At 45.3% G+C, this 17,197-nt stretch overlaps 1 protein-coding gene across 2 annotated transcripts in view; it reads right to left on the reverse strand.

The window, feature by feature from the left end:
- Window positions 1-17,197, reverse strand: part of LOC124804697 (tyrosine-protein phosphatase non-receptor type 9) — a 794,886-nt gene that overhangs the window by 450,676 nt on the left and 327,013 nt on the right. For both annotated transcript variants that reach the window (XM_047264951.1, XM_047264952.1), the window contains exon 2: window positions 11,663-11,893. In XM_047264951.1, coding sequence (XP_047120907.1) covers window positions 11,663-11,893 — 231 coding nt within the window. The remainder of the gene's footprint in view (window positions 1-11,662; window positions 11,894-17,197) is intronic.

Consider the following 17,197-nt stretch of genomic DNA (forward strand, 5'->3'; position numbering starts at 1 on the left):
TTGAAGTACACGTTCCTTTCAGATTGTATTGACAATAAAGTTTATATTCAAAAACAAAATGGTAACACATTTCGTGCGCCACCCTGTACAATTAAACGCTGAGTCTCCGCCGTCGTACTCTCCATTGTTAGAAAAACGTACTTTGTAGCACTAACGTATAAAAGGCGATTATAGCTTAAATTTACAAAACGTACTTCGAAGTTGTGGGCGTGTGCTATTGCAACCTCGCAATCGCAGAATAGCCAACTACACGTGAGCTGTCAAGTGACACGTTTCACCGGCCCGGGTATAGGGTACCAGTGAGATTCACATCAAGTGTAGGCCGAAAGAGCAAGCGACAGCGCCAGCGTGCAACCCATCAGCTGAGGGTCCATTACGCCTCAAATTAGTAACTTTCTTTTCCGCTTGCCCGCTGTCGTGGTCCGGTTGGTGACCCGGTTTACAGCAGCTACACGTTAGCGTCCTCCTGCCCCTTTCTGAGGATCCTTTGAGCGAACTTCCACCTCCGTGGGGCGCTGTGGTGTCAGAGTGCCTGCCCCTCTGCCAAAGGGGCGCAGGGCGGACGGATGTGTCGGCAGGGCAGCTGTTGCGGGCTCCTGCCCCGGAAGCGGTCGTATTAAGGAGACCGGAAGCCGAGGTCGCGCGCCGTCCCTCGAAGCAAATGTGCTTTATGCCCACTTCCTCGCTAATTGCGAACAGCTGGCAAACGCTAGTGTCCTCTCGGCATGGGAGTGAATTTACCGCTCGCTTCCGCAGAGTCACGGTGTCGTCTTTGAAGGTCCAGCACCGTAATTGTGGTACGAAGAGGTGCTGAAAAGTTCCTGGCTTTGTTGCCTTATCGTTGGAAAAAAAAACTGGGGGAGGGGGGAGGGGGCTCAGTTGAAAGTTTCAAATCTTAATACGTAACTATGTAAATACCAGGTGCTCACTTTTCGTACAATTTGTACTGTTGCAGGTGATAGGTGAGATGGCAGAGCCAGAAGTAAGTTTCTCGTCATTGGAATTACGGACCGTCATGAATGTTTTGTTTCTACAGGGAAAGTCCGCATAGGACTGAGATGTCACTATCCATGAGAGAGAAGTGTGCTTCTTCCAGCATAGTGAATACTTGGATATCTCGTTTCAAGACTGACCATTGCAATGGTGAAGACGAGCCCCGCAGTGGTCACCCTCAGACCGCAACATCCGATGCTATGCATGAGCTAATTCTTCAGGACCGAAGATATCCCCCAGAAAGATATCCGAAGTGCTGGACATCTCCCAGGGGTGTCTTGGCTTCATAATCGCCACAATCCTAGGCAAGCGCAAGATTTCAGCGAAATGGTTGTCGAAATGTTTCAACTGCGATCAGCGCAACGTGTGGGTTGAGACGTCGAAAACCATTTCGCGGCATCCTGAGCTCCAAAGACATTGTGGCAAAAACCGGCGGACAGCATACTGAACACGTCTTGCGCCAATCTCACGACAGTTAAAAAACCGATGTCATTTAACTTTTCATGCGATCTTTGGTCCGAGTACAGTTAAAAATCGATGTCACTTTGCTTTTTATGCCTTTCTGGATCCAGGAAAATTTTAAAACAACGATGTCATTTTGCTATTTATGCTGTTTTTCGCCGCAGGACAATTAAAAACCGATCTCTCCCATCCGATATGGTATGACGTTGTCATGGTGGATAGGCTGATCTAACTAGCAGTTAAATGCAGAACTTGTTCAGTCATGCACATTGGACAGTACGGAATCTGTCCTCTGTAGCCCGCAACATTTACGTTAGGACGCTTACAGCGCCATCTGCTGGTAAAATTTCCGTTAATTTTTTTCATGTTCCATAACATTTGCCCCTGCGCCAATAATATGCTGTTCTAATCTGACGTCATTCTGAGCAGCGGTTCTCCTTCTACAGCGATTTGAAACTGGAACTTTAATTATGAACACTGTCTTTTATTGTTATTAATAATATCTTGCCGGCCGGAGTGGCCGTGCGGTTCTAGGCGCTACAGTCTGGAACCGAGCGACCGCTACGGTCGCAGGTTCGAATCCTGCCTCGGGCATGGATGTGTGTGATGTTCTTAGGTTAGTTAGGTTTAATTAGTTCTAAGTTCTAGGGGACTGATGACCTCAGAAGTTAAAGTCGCATAGTGCTCAGAGCCATTTTAACCAATAATATCTTATCCGCTCTTGGCACGTTAAAAGTGGGGTGACCTGGAACTATGGGACTATTTTTTGGGGGGCAGGGGTGAGGAGGGAAGGCTGTGACAGTAGCAAATAGTGACTCTCCCAGCTGTAACTCCCCATCCCCAGAATCAACCTTCAACTGCACCTGATACAGACAACTATGGTTATCGCTGTCACTTGTTAACATAATGTTTGCGCTTTGTGTCATCCGTAATAAGCATTACAACTAAATATTTTCACCATACTAAACAAAGATAAAAATCAACGCTAAATGATCTACGCTCTTCCCGCTACAGACAGAAGGGGCAGAATGACGCTGTTGGCTGGAGCGTCACGTGGAACACTGCCCTTCCTTGCTGCGCATCGCACCAATCGAAGTCTGGTCCGCCCCCGGTAGCTGAATGGTCAGCGTGACGGATTGTCAATCCTCTGGGCCCGGGTTCAATTCCCGGCTGGGTCGGGGAATTTTCTCCGCCCAGGGACTAGGTGTTGCACTGTCCTCATTATCATCATATCATCCTCATCGACTGCAGGTCGCCGAAGTGGCGTCAAACTGAAAGACCGGCACCCGGCGAACGGTCTGCCTGAAGGGGGCCCCTAGCCATACGGTGATTTCCCTAAATCGCTCCAGGCAAATGCCGGGATGCTTCCTTTGAAAGGGCACGGCCGACTTCCTTCCCCGTCCTTCCCTAATCCGAAGAGACCGATGACCTCGCTGTCTGGTCTCCTCCCCCGAACAACCAACCAACCAACTAGCCATACGATTAAATAAATCCTAGTCTTCTGATGTGCAAAATACTACAGCAACACCATAAGTACAATTAATACAGCATAGTTAATACAATTAATAAAGTTGATACAATTTTCGCTGAATATATTTACTTTGAAACTGAACAATGGACTAAGATAGGAATTACCGTAAAGTCAATATGCAAAAATCTGTTTTTGGTACTGTGACCATTGACATCCAGTTCACCTCGTATAGGGGGGGGGGGATCAAAAACCGCAAAATTATGCAGTTTTTTCGGGTTTCCTTTGCGTCCTACGGCAAAACACACCTTTCCTGTAGAGATTAAAACTTCCTAGACTATCCACTGGTTACACGTATTCTTAACTGCAAATCTCCCAATACACAGAGCTTCAAAGGAATGGCAAAATTATAATTCTCAAATTATTAAAAAAACTGCAAAATTGGATACTTTTACATTATGATTTTAATTGTACAGCGCATAACATCAAGATCCCAAGTCTTTATTCTCAATAGGATGCTCACTTGTGCTATGGATGCGTAAAAATTTCGAACATCTCTAGTATTTCGTGGTAGGTGCCTGTAACTGTCAATATTTAACCCCATCAATGGGATCTTCATTCAGTACAGGTATAGAAACAGATAGAAAACGAAAATTTTTGACATGCACACTATTTGGCAGAAAATATGAAGCCCCCAAGAAGAGTTTGAGGACACAAAATGGAACTTCACTGGTTGAAAAGGTATATGATTATATCACATTAAATTTACAAAGGCCTTAGCACTGTGAGCCAACATATTGCTATGATGCTGCAGCTCCACTGGCGTGGATGCATGCACTGATTCGTTTGGGAAGCAGGGCATAAGGCCAGTGAATCCTCTCCTGAGTTAAGCCGGCCCACAGTTGTTGTAAATGGTCCGTGATATCCCACATACTTCCACTAGTATGAAACTGATATCCGAACTGATCCGACACAAGTTCTATCAGGGACAGATCTGGACAGATCTGGGGATCTTGCTGGCCACGGGAGTACCTCATCATCATGCATACAGTTCATACAGACACGTGCAGCGTGTGAACAAGCATTGCTGTGCTGGAAAACTGCATCATGTTACTGTCGGATGAGAAGTAACACAGGAAGACGTAGGATATCCGTGACGTAGCGCTGTGCCACCAGAGTTCCCTCAGTCATTGCCAGCAGCGAACTGAAGACATACCCAATGCCTCCACCACATCATGACATCAAGAGTAACAGCGCTTTGCCTCTCCAAAATATTGCAAGAGTACGACCTCTCCCCAGATTATCGCCGACGGTGGTCACCCAGAATAGTGCAGAAACGCCATTCATCAGTGAACACAATGCGACGCCATTCGTCACCAGCCCAAATCTTCCAGTTGTGGCACCATACAGAATGGAACTGTTTGTGGTTTGTGTTAACAGCAGCCTCTGATCACCAATACTGATATGCCTCAACACATCGTCATTAAATGTTCACACACTCCATATGCTATCAGGTAGTTACATGAAACAAATGTGAAATTTGTAAAGGAAATTATTGATCACGGTGAAGAGATAAAAACTTTGAGTTTACCAACGACACTGAAGTTTTGTTGGACACAGCAATGGACTCCCAAGAACAGCTAAGCAGAATGGATAGCAACATAAAAAGACGTTGTAAGATGCACCACAAAAAGTATACAAAGAGAAATGGAGTGTAGCAGAATTACAGGAGATGCTGTGGGAATCAGATCAGGAATGTGTCAATAAAAGTAGTAACTGACTGTAGCTACTCAGGAAGCAAAATAACGTGTGATTACTGATATAGAGAGGATATAAAATGCAGATGGGAAAGCGCAAGGAAAGTGTTACTAAAAAGTTTAATTTGTTTACATGAAATAAACATGAAACTTCAGGAAGTCTTCTATCAGTATATATACGTGCAGCGCAGACTTGTAAGGAAGAGAAACGTGGCAGTTCAGGCTACAGAAGAATGATGGAGATGAGGTACATAGGTAGGTAGGATGTACTGAATGGGTTTGGGAGAATAGAAATTTATGGCAAAACTTGATTAAGCAAAGTAATCACTTGAAAGCATGCATTCTAAGGCAAGAATCTGGTAAAGAGAGAATTTTTTTTTTGGGGGGGGGGGGGTAGAAATCGTAATGGGAGAGCAAGATACGAACAGGGTAAGCAGTAGTAGTAGTAGTAGTAGTAGTAGTAGTAGTAGTAGTAGTATAGTTGTACCAGTTCTGGCTAACACATAGCCTAAGATCAACGGCCACACCGCAAAATTAAGTACATCAGAATTATGTGGTTCAAATGGCTCTGAGCACTATGCGACTTAACTTCTGAGGTCATCAGTCGCCTAGAACTTAGAACTAATTAAACCTAACTAACCTAAGGACATCACACACATCCATGCCCGATGCAGGATTCGAATCTGCGACCGTAGCGGTCGATCGGTTCCAGACTGTAGCGCCTAGAACCGCACGGCCACTCCGGCCGGCTAGAATTATGTGTTATATATATAAAGCAGAGTATGTGTGTGTATGTCCAGGGTCTCCTCTCAAACCCATGAAGCGATTTCAACAAAATTTGGCACAAAAACAACAGGCCTCATGAGTGTCAGCATCATGCAGTTTCTAGCCTCCTAGAGCCAACAGGAGCAGAGATACAGGCAAATACGTGTTTTCCCACCTGCTGGCATGGAGACTGGCTTGCATGACAGGCATGTTGTATGGGAGCAGTAGCAACTTGTAAAATGAGTCTGCTTTGCAAGGCAGCCTACATATCACAGGCAAAAAACCGATTTTTGGTCCCTGACATATAGGCTGCCTTTCACACTAGGCATGTTGTGTTGAAGTAGCATCAGCCTGTTTCAATCACTTGCTTTGGATGGTGGCCTACAAGTCAGGGGCCAAATAAATTATTTTCACAGCTCTAATGTGTAGCCTCTCCTGCATGACATGCATGGTGTGGAGTAATATCGGCCTGTTTTACTGAACTGCATTGCAGAGGCTGCACATACCGATGATCATAGCTGCAGACAGGTTAATATGGATAAAGGAGGGGATGGACAAAGCCAGGGGGAGGAGGAAATAGATATGGAGAGGGCAGGTGGGGGAGAGAATAGGGCAGGTGGAAGTTGTATAGCAGTAGTGGGCAGGTGGAAAATGAAATGGGGGAGGCAGAGATGGAAAAATAGAGGAGGGGGAGGAGGATATGGTCAGAGGAAGTGGGGATGAAGATATGGTCAGAGAGAGGAGGTGAAGGAAATGGAGAAAGATAGTTGGGAGGAGGAGATAGATCAAGTTGGGGGGAAGTTGTGGGCACAGGGAGGAGGAGGAGTATGTGTGTTCAGTATATATGTTGAATGAATAAGCAGGTGACTCCACAGGGAAAAACCCACTAATACAATAATGGGTCTTTTTGTCTGTGTATTTGCAATATGTTAAATATGCTGATGTTAAGAGTCAATTGCCACTCCCTACACCAGTCTCGATCCTCTGCTGGTCTCGGCGCATTTCACTTCAATTCTCTAGTGCTGTGGCTTATGTATATACAAAAGCACCATTCACGAAAAGCCTCATCGAACTTCCAATGTTATCTACTGGTCATTTATATATATTGTGAAAAGTAATGGTCCTATAACACTCCCCTAGCACCTGCTCTAAGTTATTTCTATGTCCAAAGGTTTCCATCCATTGAGAAAGACATGATGTGTTATGTTTGCTAGAAAATCCACAATCCACACAAGGTTTGGCTGATATTCGGAACTAATGTACAAGATGTAATAACTTCTACAGAGAATAGACAAGGCATTAATTCCATAATCGAGTCAAAGAACATGTGGGCACGAATAATAAAACTACATTCGGTACACGAATAAATCATGGAAAGCAAGAAACATAGAATCCAGAGCACCACGAAGATATAATAGATACAGCTCAAAACAGTTGTTTCATCAATATTTTGGGGCAAATCGAAATGCTCGTACATCACTTGAAGGAACAGACAAACTGCCGAATGAAGAAAACGATTTTCAGGTGCATAGCTTTTCTACACTTTATACAGACATTCTAAAGACACATACTTTCATACACAAGTTCTAATAGTTAACTACTACGGCGTAGTTGAGCTTCACTCTGAACACGTTCCCGATTCATGAAAAAGATTACCCTCGGGTGTAATTCTCGCAGAAGAAGCACACCAACATGCAAACCGGAAGCAAACGTGTTCGCCATGTGAACTGTAAGATTCTCTTCGCTTCTAGTATTATTTTTTACACTACAACTTTATTTTAGGTTTGTAACCTTTTAACACAAAATCATGTTGGTGTTCTGCATATGGAGGGCGATGCGTAACATCATGCTCGTCTGCACTTCTTCACAGATCCGGACTATGTAATGTTTGTACGTTAGTGAGTTATGGAGGCTACGCTAGGCACATATAACTGATGGGCTACTCCTCAATTACAATAAATCTGAGGATGTTCTAAAAGGGAACGAAAAAAATTGTAATATATGTTCAGTCGTGCACCCAGGGAATAGTTTTGGGATTCTTGCTGATCATTTTGTATATGTACAAAATATTAGTAGCGCATTCAGATTTTTCTCAGATTATGTAAATACCTGTAAAGGAGCACTGTAGGAAAAAGCTGGACAAATATTTAGTGGGACCTTGGTAAGATTTCAAAGTGATGCAAAGATTGTGAATTTGTCTTTGTGTGTTCGGAAATTAAAATTTTGCATTTTACAAAACAATAAAACGTAGTAGGCTATGAGTGCAATATCAGAGAGTCATACCTGGAACTGACGAACTCGCATGAATACCTGCGTGTAACAATTTCTAGGGATATGACGTGGAAGGATTGCATAAGCTCAGTCATAGGTAAGGTACGTATAAAACTTCGGTTCACTGGCAAAGTACTAGGAAAATGCAATCAGTTTAAAAAGGAGATTGCTGTCAAACACTTTGGTAAAGTGAGTGGGACCCATACTAAACAGGACTAGCAAGGTACGTCGAACGTGTAAAAAAGGAGGACAGCACGAATGGTTAGAGGTTGGTCTGGGAGAGCGTTACGGAAATACTGAATAAAATCTACTGACAAAATCTTGAAGGTAGACGCAAACCATCCAGTGAAAGCCCGCTTAGTGATTATCAAGAAGCAATTTTAACTGATGAATCTAGGAATATACTTTAGTCCCTTACATCTCGCTCCCATAAGGATTGGGGAAGACAAGATTAGTCTAATTACAGCGCGTGCAGCCGCGTTTATGCTACCATCCTTTCTGCACTCCGTAAGTGAATGGAATAGGATGAAGCGCTAATAAATGGTACAGTTGGAATTACCCTCTGCCACGCACTTCACAATGGTGTGCGGAGAATAGATGTAGATGGAGTCCTTATCATCGGGTACCAAACGAACCTCAGAAATCGAGAGCCATAAGTACGACAAACGCTCATCCAAAAAGGAGAATACCATACGAAAATACACGACCCAGCCACATTTACTTGTTCATGTTTCAAGAGCCAGAATAACCACCTTTTGCAGCACAGACGTGCAGTAAGAGGGTCAGTGAGGTTCTGGAAGATATCGACAAGTATCTAGGGTCACGCCAACTCCAGTGCCACGGGAAATGGTGCTAAATTTTTCGATTGAGTATCCATGGCGCGAACAGTCCGATCAAGGTGGTTCCATCGATTCGAGATTGGGTTTCAATCCGGGGAATTAGGTGACCAGCTGTGCACGATAAACTCATCTTGGTGCTCTCTGAACCACGCACATCCACTGCGAGCCGTGTGCCACGCAGCATTCTCCTGCGAGTAGATGCCATCGTGGAAAGACAAAACCAACTGCATGTAGGAGTGCACATGGTCCACAAGTATACATGCATATTTCTCTTGATCCATTGCGCCTTCCAGAATGACGAGATCACTCAGGGGATGCCATGAGTACATTTCCAGGACCATAACCCGCGTTTCTTGTTTGCTTTCAGGTGTTTCATACTTTACACGCCAACGGCCATCTGTCTGATGAAATATAACACGTGATTCGTCTCAAAAGGCCACATGTCGCCGCTCGGTGGACGTCCAGTTGTGGTACTCGCGTGCTAAATCCATCCTTTGTCGCCGATGAACAGCAGTCGGAAATGGTGCATGAACCAGGTGTCTGCTGCGGAGGCTCATACGCAGCAACATTCGTCGAAAGGTCGTTGAGGAGATACTATTGGGAGCCCTCTGGTTCATCAGGGTGGTCAGTTGCTCAACTGTTGCACGTCTATTCCTCCGCAGCCGCCTTTCATCTGTATCATCTATGGCCGCTGGGTGTTCTTTAACCACGGCGGCAATCGACCAGTTTACAAACCTAGCAGTTTCAGAAATGCTTTCACCCTTCCACAATGATCATGCCCTTTTGAATGTCAGGTAAATGGTTCCTATCCCCCACTACGGAACGATTGCAATGTTTTCCGCATCCACTCGACACGCTTTATGCAGAGTGAGTCCCACCAACTATTGCCAGCTAGAATAACTGTAAGTATGATAGTAGCTGAAAAGTTTGTGGGACAAACGTTGCATGGGACAACGGGGTCCATAACATACCGTTGGTTTTTTGATGCTTGGTGGGGCCGCGTCAGCAATATGAAGGTCAACTTTTTTTTTTTTTATTGGGATGCTAATGTTTGGTAGTTAGTTTCTGATAGCGGCTATCGAGACGAATCCAATGATGTGTAACAGTAAGGTCTTTGAAAGTCAACGAAGATCCAAAAGGTGGCATGAACGTCCATTTACAGAAGCTGTTCGAAGTGATGACCATTGATATCAATGCAGTGCTGCAATCTTCTTATCATGGATTGAGCGGTATTCCGTATCACATCGGCATTTATGGAAGCACATGCTCTGACAATTCTCTCTCGTATATCGTGCAAATAGTAAATATTCGCCGAATACGGCGTATACATCTAACGTGTCATTGGCATGTAAACTCCATTCGACGGTTTCGCAGTACAGCACTAATAGGAACGGTAAGACTTGTATCGTCGAATTAAGCGAATGTGAATGATGTATTCCTTCGCAGAACAAGTCGAACATATCCGGCAAAGGAAAGTTACTAAGGAGGAAACGGAAATTGGTACTCTTACCACTGTGGTTCTGGATCCTTGTGTTAGTTCGCGTCAAATCGCAAGGGAATCTGGCATGAGCCAGAGTAGTGTTGTTCGTGTTCTACATCGCCATAAATATCATTCTTACCATACCAGTCTCCACCAAGAAATAGCTGGTACGAATTGTATGCGTCGCAATGAATTCTGCCGATGGGCTCAACTTCAGATTCAGAGGTATAACTCATTTATTAATTTGATTTTATTTATTGACGAAGCTACATTCACGAATCATGGAAATGTTACTTTGCATAACTTGCATTATTGGGCAACTGAAAATCCGTGTTGGCTGCGGCAAGTTGCACAACAAAAACCGTCGGTGAATGTATGGTGTGGGATTCTGAAGGCCGGAATTATAGGCCCCTATTTCATCGAAGAAAATCTTAATGGTAGGAAGTACACCACATTCCTGCAAGAAACATTACGTCTGTTATTGGAAGAAATACCTTTAGGAACAAGGAACATGATGTGGCATCAACACGATGGATGTCCGTCATATTTATCGGTTATGGGTAGAAATGAGATGCAGAGACAATTTCCAAATCGTTGGATTGGACGCGAGGGAGATGTGTCGTGGCCGGCTCGTTCGCCAGACTTGACGTCTCTAGATTTTTTCTTGTGGGGATTCGTAAAAGACATTGTTGATAAAGACGTTCCAACTACACCTGAAGATTTGCGAGAGAGAATTGTCAGAGCTTGTGCTTCGATAAGTGCCAATGTGATAAGGAATACCACTCAATCCATGATAAGAAGATTGCAGCAGTGCATTGATACTAATGGTCATCACTTCGAACACCTTCTGTAAATGAACGTTCATGCCACCTTTTCGACCTTTGTTGACCTTCAAAGACCTTACTGTTACACATCATTAGATTTGTCTCAATTGCCGCTATCAGAAAATAAGTACCAAACTATAGCATGCCATTTAAAAAAAACAAAGTTGACATTCATATCTCTGAAGCGACCCCAGCTAGCAACAAAGACCAACGTCATATTATGGCCCCCGTTGTCCCATGCAATGCTTGTCCCACAAGCTTTTCAATCTCCTAGCATACTTTCGGAGTTATTCTTGGTGGCAACTGTTAGTGACTCACCCTGTATACTCTCCACTCCTAGTGCTACCACATGCCATCTGTGAATTGTTATTGTACGTTGAAGTCAACCACAGGCGGCCGTCGCATTCATGCAACTGGACCGCGTAAAAGTGTCGCAGCATGTTTCGCACAACAACCTACACACACATCAGCAGGAATTCTACAGTGCAGCTGATTTCGTTATGTCTTCATGTTCTTGACAAAAGCTCGTAGTATTTTTTGAAGCACATTTGGTACCAGATGATGATAACATGCAGCCTTGAAATCAACTGAACAAAATAAACTGTTCGATGCAGCTGTAAGGAGCAGCTGACAGTATTGCTGGAATAAATTGAACAATAGCCGATTGAAGCCATTATGGATATCATACTTGTAATGGAATGCGTGAAGGTTAACAAACAAACAGCAGGTGAGGTAGTAGTAGTAGTAGTAGTAGTAGTAGTAGTAGTAGCGGCAGCAGCAAGAGCACGCGTGCACGCACTCACCAGGATGGTGAACTTTCCGGTCTCCAGCTCGGACTTGAGCGGCTCACGCGTGGGGTCGAAGCGCACGAGGCCCTCGCGATGTCGCGTCGCCTCGTGCGTTTCGTAGAGTGCGAGCGCGCGCGACACGTCGAACTTGCGCGCCACCAGGAACTTGACGGCCGTCGACCACGAGACGGGGCCCAGGCGCCGCCGCCGCTGCCGGTTCACCGCGTCCAGGAACTGCTTCGTGGCCTGCAACACAGAGCCAGCCGAAGGGCCGACCGTTAGGCGAGAATTGGCCTCGGGGCGAAATCGTTACTTAGTAAAGCGGAGAGCGTAGGGAAGAAATGGGCCTCTCGCAAGGAGAGGCCACCATGGTTCCAACCACTTATCGGGAATGTAGGGTAGGGTCCCAGACATCGCACCCTGGTGGGCCGTCGTTTGACAGTAATCGACGAAGAAGAAATTCTCATGATCCACAAGAGCCTTGAAAATGATAATAATTTTTTTTATATATTGGTGTTAACGCCATATGTTTATACACTCCTGGAAATGGAAAAAAGAACACATTGACACCGGTGTGTCAGACCCACCATACTTGCTCCGGACACTGCGAGAGGGCTGTACAAGCAATGATCACACGCACGGCACAGCGGACACACCAGGAACCGCGGTGTTGGCCGTCGAATGGCGCTAGCTGCGCAGCATTTGTGCACCGCCGCCGTCAGTGTCAGCCAGTTTGCCGTGGCATACGGAGCTCCATCGCAGTCTTTAACACTGGTAGCATGCCGCGACAGCGTGGACGTGAACCGTATGTGCAGTTGACGGACTTTGAGCGAGGGCGTATAGTGGGCATGCGGGAGGCCGGGTGGACGTACCGCCGAACTGCTCAACACGTGGGGCGTGAGGTCTCCACAGTTCATCGATGTTGTCGCCAGTGGTCGGCGGAAGGTGCACGTGCCCGTCGACCTGGGATCGGACCGCAGCGACGCACGGATGCACGCCAAGACCGTAGGATCCTACGCAGTGCCGTAGGGGACCGCACCGCCACTTCCCAGCAAATTAGGGACACTGTTGCTCCTGGGGTATCGGCGAGGACCATTCGCAACCGTCTCCATGAAGCTGGGCTACGGTCCCGCACACCGTTAGGCCGTCTTCCGCTCACGCCCCAACATCGTGCAGCCCGCCTCCAGTGGTGTCGCGACAGGCGTGAATGGAGGGACGAATGGAGACGTGTCGTCTTCAGCGATGAGAGTCGCTTCTGCCTTGGTGCCAATGATGGTCGTATGCGTGTTTGGCGCCGTGCAGGTGAGCGCCACAATCAGGACTGCATACGACCGAGGCACACAGGGCCAACACCCGGCATCACGGTGTGGGGAGCGATCTCCTACACTGGCCGTACACCACTGGTGATCGTCGAGGGGACACTGAATAGTGCACGGTACATCCAAACCGTCATCGAACCCATCGTTCTACCATTCCTAGACCGGCAAGGGAACTTGCTGTTCCAACAGGACAATGCACGTCCGCATGTATCCCGTGCCACCCAACGTGCTCTAGAAGGTGTAAGTCAACTACCCTGGCCAGCAAGATCTCCGGATCTGTCCCCCATTGAGCATGTTTGGGACTGGATGAAGCGTCGTCTCACGCGGTCTGCACGTCCAGCACGAACGCTGGTCCAACTGAGGCGCCAGGTGGAAATGGCATGGCAAGCCGTTCCACAGGACTACATCCAGCATCTCTACGATCGTCTCCATGGGAGAATAGCAGCCTGCATTGCTGCGAAAGGTGGATATACACTGTACTAGTGCCGACATTGTGCATGCTCTGTTGCCTGTGTCTATGTGCCTGTGGTTCTGTCAGTGTGATCATGTGATGTATATGACCCCAGGAATGTGTCAATAAAGTTTCCCCTTCCTGGGACAATGAATTCACGGTGTTCTTATTTCAATTTCCAGGAGTGTAGGTTGATTAGCGCCTCCAACTACATATGGTAAGAGCAAGCCATTAATGTTTCTTTAGAGTCAGTACCGCGATTAGACTGTTGTTTATTTACAGTGTTGCATTTACACTTACAGAATCATGATTTCGGCTTCAAAGTGCCATTATCAAGTGTTTTCTGAAAGCAGGTTAGATAATAACAGTGAAATACGTAACAAGTGATATAACCGTATAACAATCCAGATTTGTAATGCTTATTATAAGTGCTATAAATTGCCTAAGATGGCATACTGTCGTATTAAAATACACTTTTAGACAAATTGTCTAAGAGTCGATATTTGTGGCAGAGCCTACTGCTTTGTCTCATTACTGAGTACACCATCTTGACTGAATGACAGTTGGCTAAGAGTCAAATTCTCTTGGTCAAAGAAATTCCTGTTACAAGCATGAGACCTTTTTTCTTACCTGCTTGTAACAGGAATTATACGATAATGATGCATTTTTCACGGACCAAAGACGCAAGTATCTTGAAAATATCCTGCGCTGGAAGAATCGTTTAAGCAATTATGCCTGAGACTAAATGTAAAAAAGAATATCTGGAATGTAGATTTAGAAAGTAGCACCGTCATCAGAGAGAACCAACCACGTTCAAAAACTACACCATTAACGTAACGCGGACTTTGAGACCTCCCTAGATGTTCGAGCTCGTGTTTATACTGCAAGGGCGAAATGGCGCTAAATAACGGAAGTATTACAAGACAGGGAAGTACCCAACTACCCTAAGGGCAAAGTTCAGAGAGCTCCCTATTACTCAGAATGTCGGTGCAACAACTTAACATGGACAAGGGCTACATGGAATGGAAACTAAGATATTGCCTAGATCCAGAGGTCGATGGTGCCATCAAAGAAGCGAGGGTTACACAAAGTCAGTTTGTGGACATAAAAGCAACGGACCGCACACTCTTGAATGCGCAAGACAAAAGACTGTGGCGGAAAGCAATCAAGCAAGTGAACCCTACGTCAAAGGGGTACATAGGCTAGGAAAGAAGAGGTGCACGGAACACCAGTGACATAACGATTCAAGGAACTTAGCAAATCGCCTGGTAAGTAATCAGAAAAATCGCTTACGACAAATCCAGTATCGTGACAGAAGCACAAACGTTCAGTAACAACGTAATTTAGTAGTCTGTAAAGCAACAGAAGACTTGAAATTCATCCCTATATGTACAAACACCTCGCGACCAGCTCACCGACTGCATCCGAAAAACGAGGCGAGAATTTGTTTTCTGCAACGAAACGGGAGCGTAATAAGACAGACGGGCACGAAACGGCATGGAGGGCGCAAGCATTCGAGCTTGGGTATCAATAATGGCCAGACACCAACAATATCTCAAGGCCCAGTCGCAGAAATGAGAGCAAGCACTCGTAATATCCTTTCTTGTAGCTCCTGACAGAGAAAATAACGTCCGTAGCCCACATACTGTTGTATCATCGTGCTGAGGTTGCAAGCTCCTGACGGCGTCTCCTTTCCGTGTTTGCGATTTAAATTTGGGGTTTTAATCTCCGGCTTACGCAAAGCACAACGTATTTCTTTTTTTTCTGTTTACCTGAGCATGTTTCGACGCATATTTGTCAAAGGACATTTTGAAGTTTTCCACTTCGGCTGTTTTCACTACTATTCAGTTTATTATATCTTGCGCGACTGGCTAATTTCGGACTTACAGGCCATTTTCAAGCGCAACAGGTGTAAATAAGTTGTAAAATTATCCTGTTGGTGTTCAACAACGAAAGCGAGCACATATAGGTCCTATAACGTGGCATCCATACACATTATAAAAATAACCACGGTATCGATTTCATACGAACTTCGTTCACATAGCACTTAGTGACGAAAGAATCACTTGGAGGTGGGTGGGATAAGAACCACCTACGTATCGAGTGGAAGCGGATGGAGGTGAATAAGCAGTGTAGCACACAATACGCGAATACCCATCCAGGATTTGAGTATGAGAGCACTTAGTGACTTGCAACAGACTTAACTAATAATTTCAAAACTATACGAATCTTTTCTTGCATGAACAGCGAAAATGTAGCAATCGATATATTTTTTCCCCTTCTCACTTTGTGGCGGTTGTCAGCGAGGAAAACTGCCGCATCAGGTATGACCTTTTAATTTATTATTTCTTTACTACTGATTATATTCGCAACACATTTCGTAGACGGTAGCCACAGATACCACTGGATGTAGATGCAGAATTATATCATTGTAAGTCACATAGTTCAAGAGTTACGAAATCATAAACATAGAGCTGCATGGAAATGAAACGGCAGGGCGAAATTCGCTACAGATAGAGATGAAAAATGTGTAAAAATCTGTGTGAAATATATTAAATATATGGAACTATATCTCCCATATCCGTATGCTGGTAAAGCCACGGGAAAAAAACTCACTGTAAGCCTCTAGAACGATTTCAACGAAATTTGGTGCTTATATTAATTACGATTTGGAAAGAAATACTGTGGGGTAAGATTCAACAACCTCCTATTGGGGTAGGGATGACAACATGGATAGAAAAGGGTGGAGGATGAGATGAACAGATAGAGAGGGTGTAGGAGGAGATGGTGATAGATGGGGGAGAAGGAGATGGCTAGAGAGAGGGAGGGAGAAATGGACAGAGACAGAGGGAGGGAAGGGGGTAGCAGGAGACGCACAGCGAAAGGAAAGAGGAGTAGACGTGTAAAGAGAGGAGGGACGAGGACATGAACAGTGAGAGAGGGAGAAGGAGATGGACAGGGGGAGGAGCAGGAGGAGGAGGAGGAGGAGGAGGAGATGGTATTCTATGGGGGAGGTGGATAGAGAGAATGGGTGGGGCAGAACAACAGGCATGGTTGAAGGAGGAGATGGGAAGAGAGAGGGGGAAGGAGGACATGAGAGTACTAAAAGACTGGAATAAATACATGTCCGTCAGTGCCGGGTTACTGATGCTAGCTAGTTATAAAGATGACAATTACTGCAAGCAGTAAGTTTTCTGGTTTTATTTTTGACGCTTGTACGTTAGGTACTCGCTTACAGATCGGCTATATCCGTCATTTAATAACAGGGTGACTGCACAACACATCGACAGCTACTGCGCTAGTAAATGGCCTGTGAGACCGAAATTGACCAGTCTTGCAAGGTATAATAAAATGAATACTTGTGAAAACAGCCACGATGGAAAACTTCAGAATGTCCTTTAAGACGAAGAAACACTCTGAGACGTGTTTTAGTTCAAAAGAGGGCTGCCTGGGACATACAATATCTAACCAAAAATGTCCAGACACCTGCTAAAGAACATAAATAAGGCGTGCATCCACCCTTGGCCCACCTGCTAGAGAACATAAATAAGGCGTGCATCCACCCTTGGTCTTTAACACGGCTTGAAATCTGATGGGGGCACTTTCAATGTAATGAGGAGTCTGAATGTCTCTGGAGGAACAGGAGCCCATTACTCAAGAACCGAAACCAGAGAATGTAGTGATGTTGGATGCCGGAGTGTGGAGCGAAGTCGACGGTATAACTCATCCCAAAGATGTTCCACTGCGTTCAGGACGGGACTCACGGCAGACCAGTCAATT

This window comes from Schistocerca piceifrons, chromosome 7 (assembly GCF_021461385.2).
Source record: "Schistocerca piceifrons isolate TAMUIC-IGC-003096 chromosome 7, iqSchPice1.1, whole genome shotgun sequence".
In the NCBI taxonomy this organism is placed as follows: Eukaryota; Metazoa; Arthropoda; class Insecta; order Orthoptera; family Acrididae; genus Schistocerca; species Schistocerca piceifrons.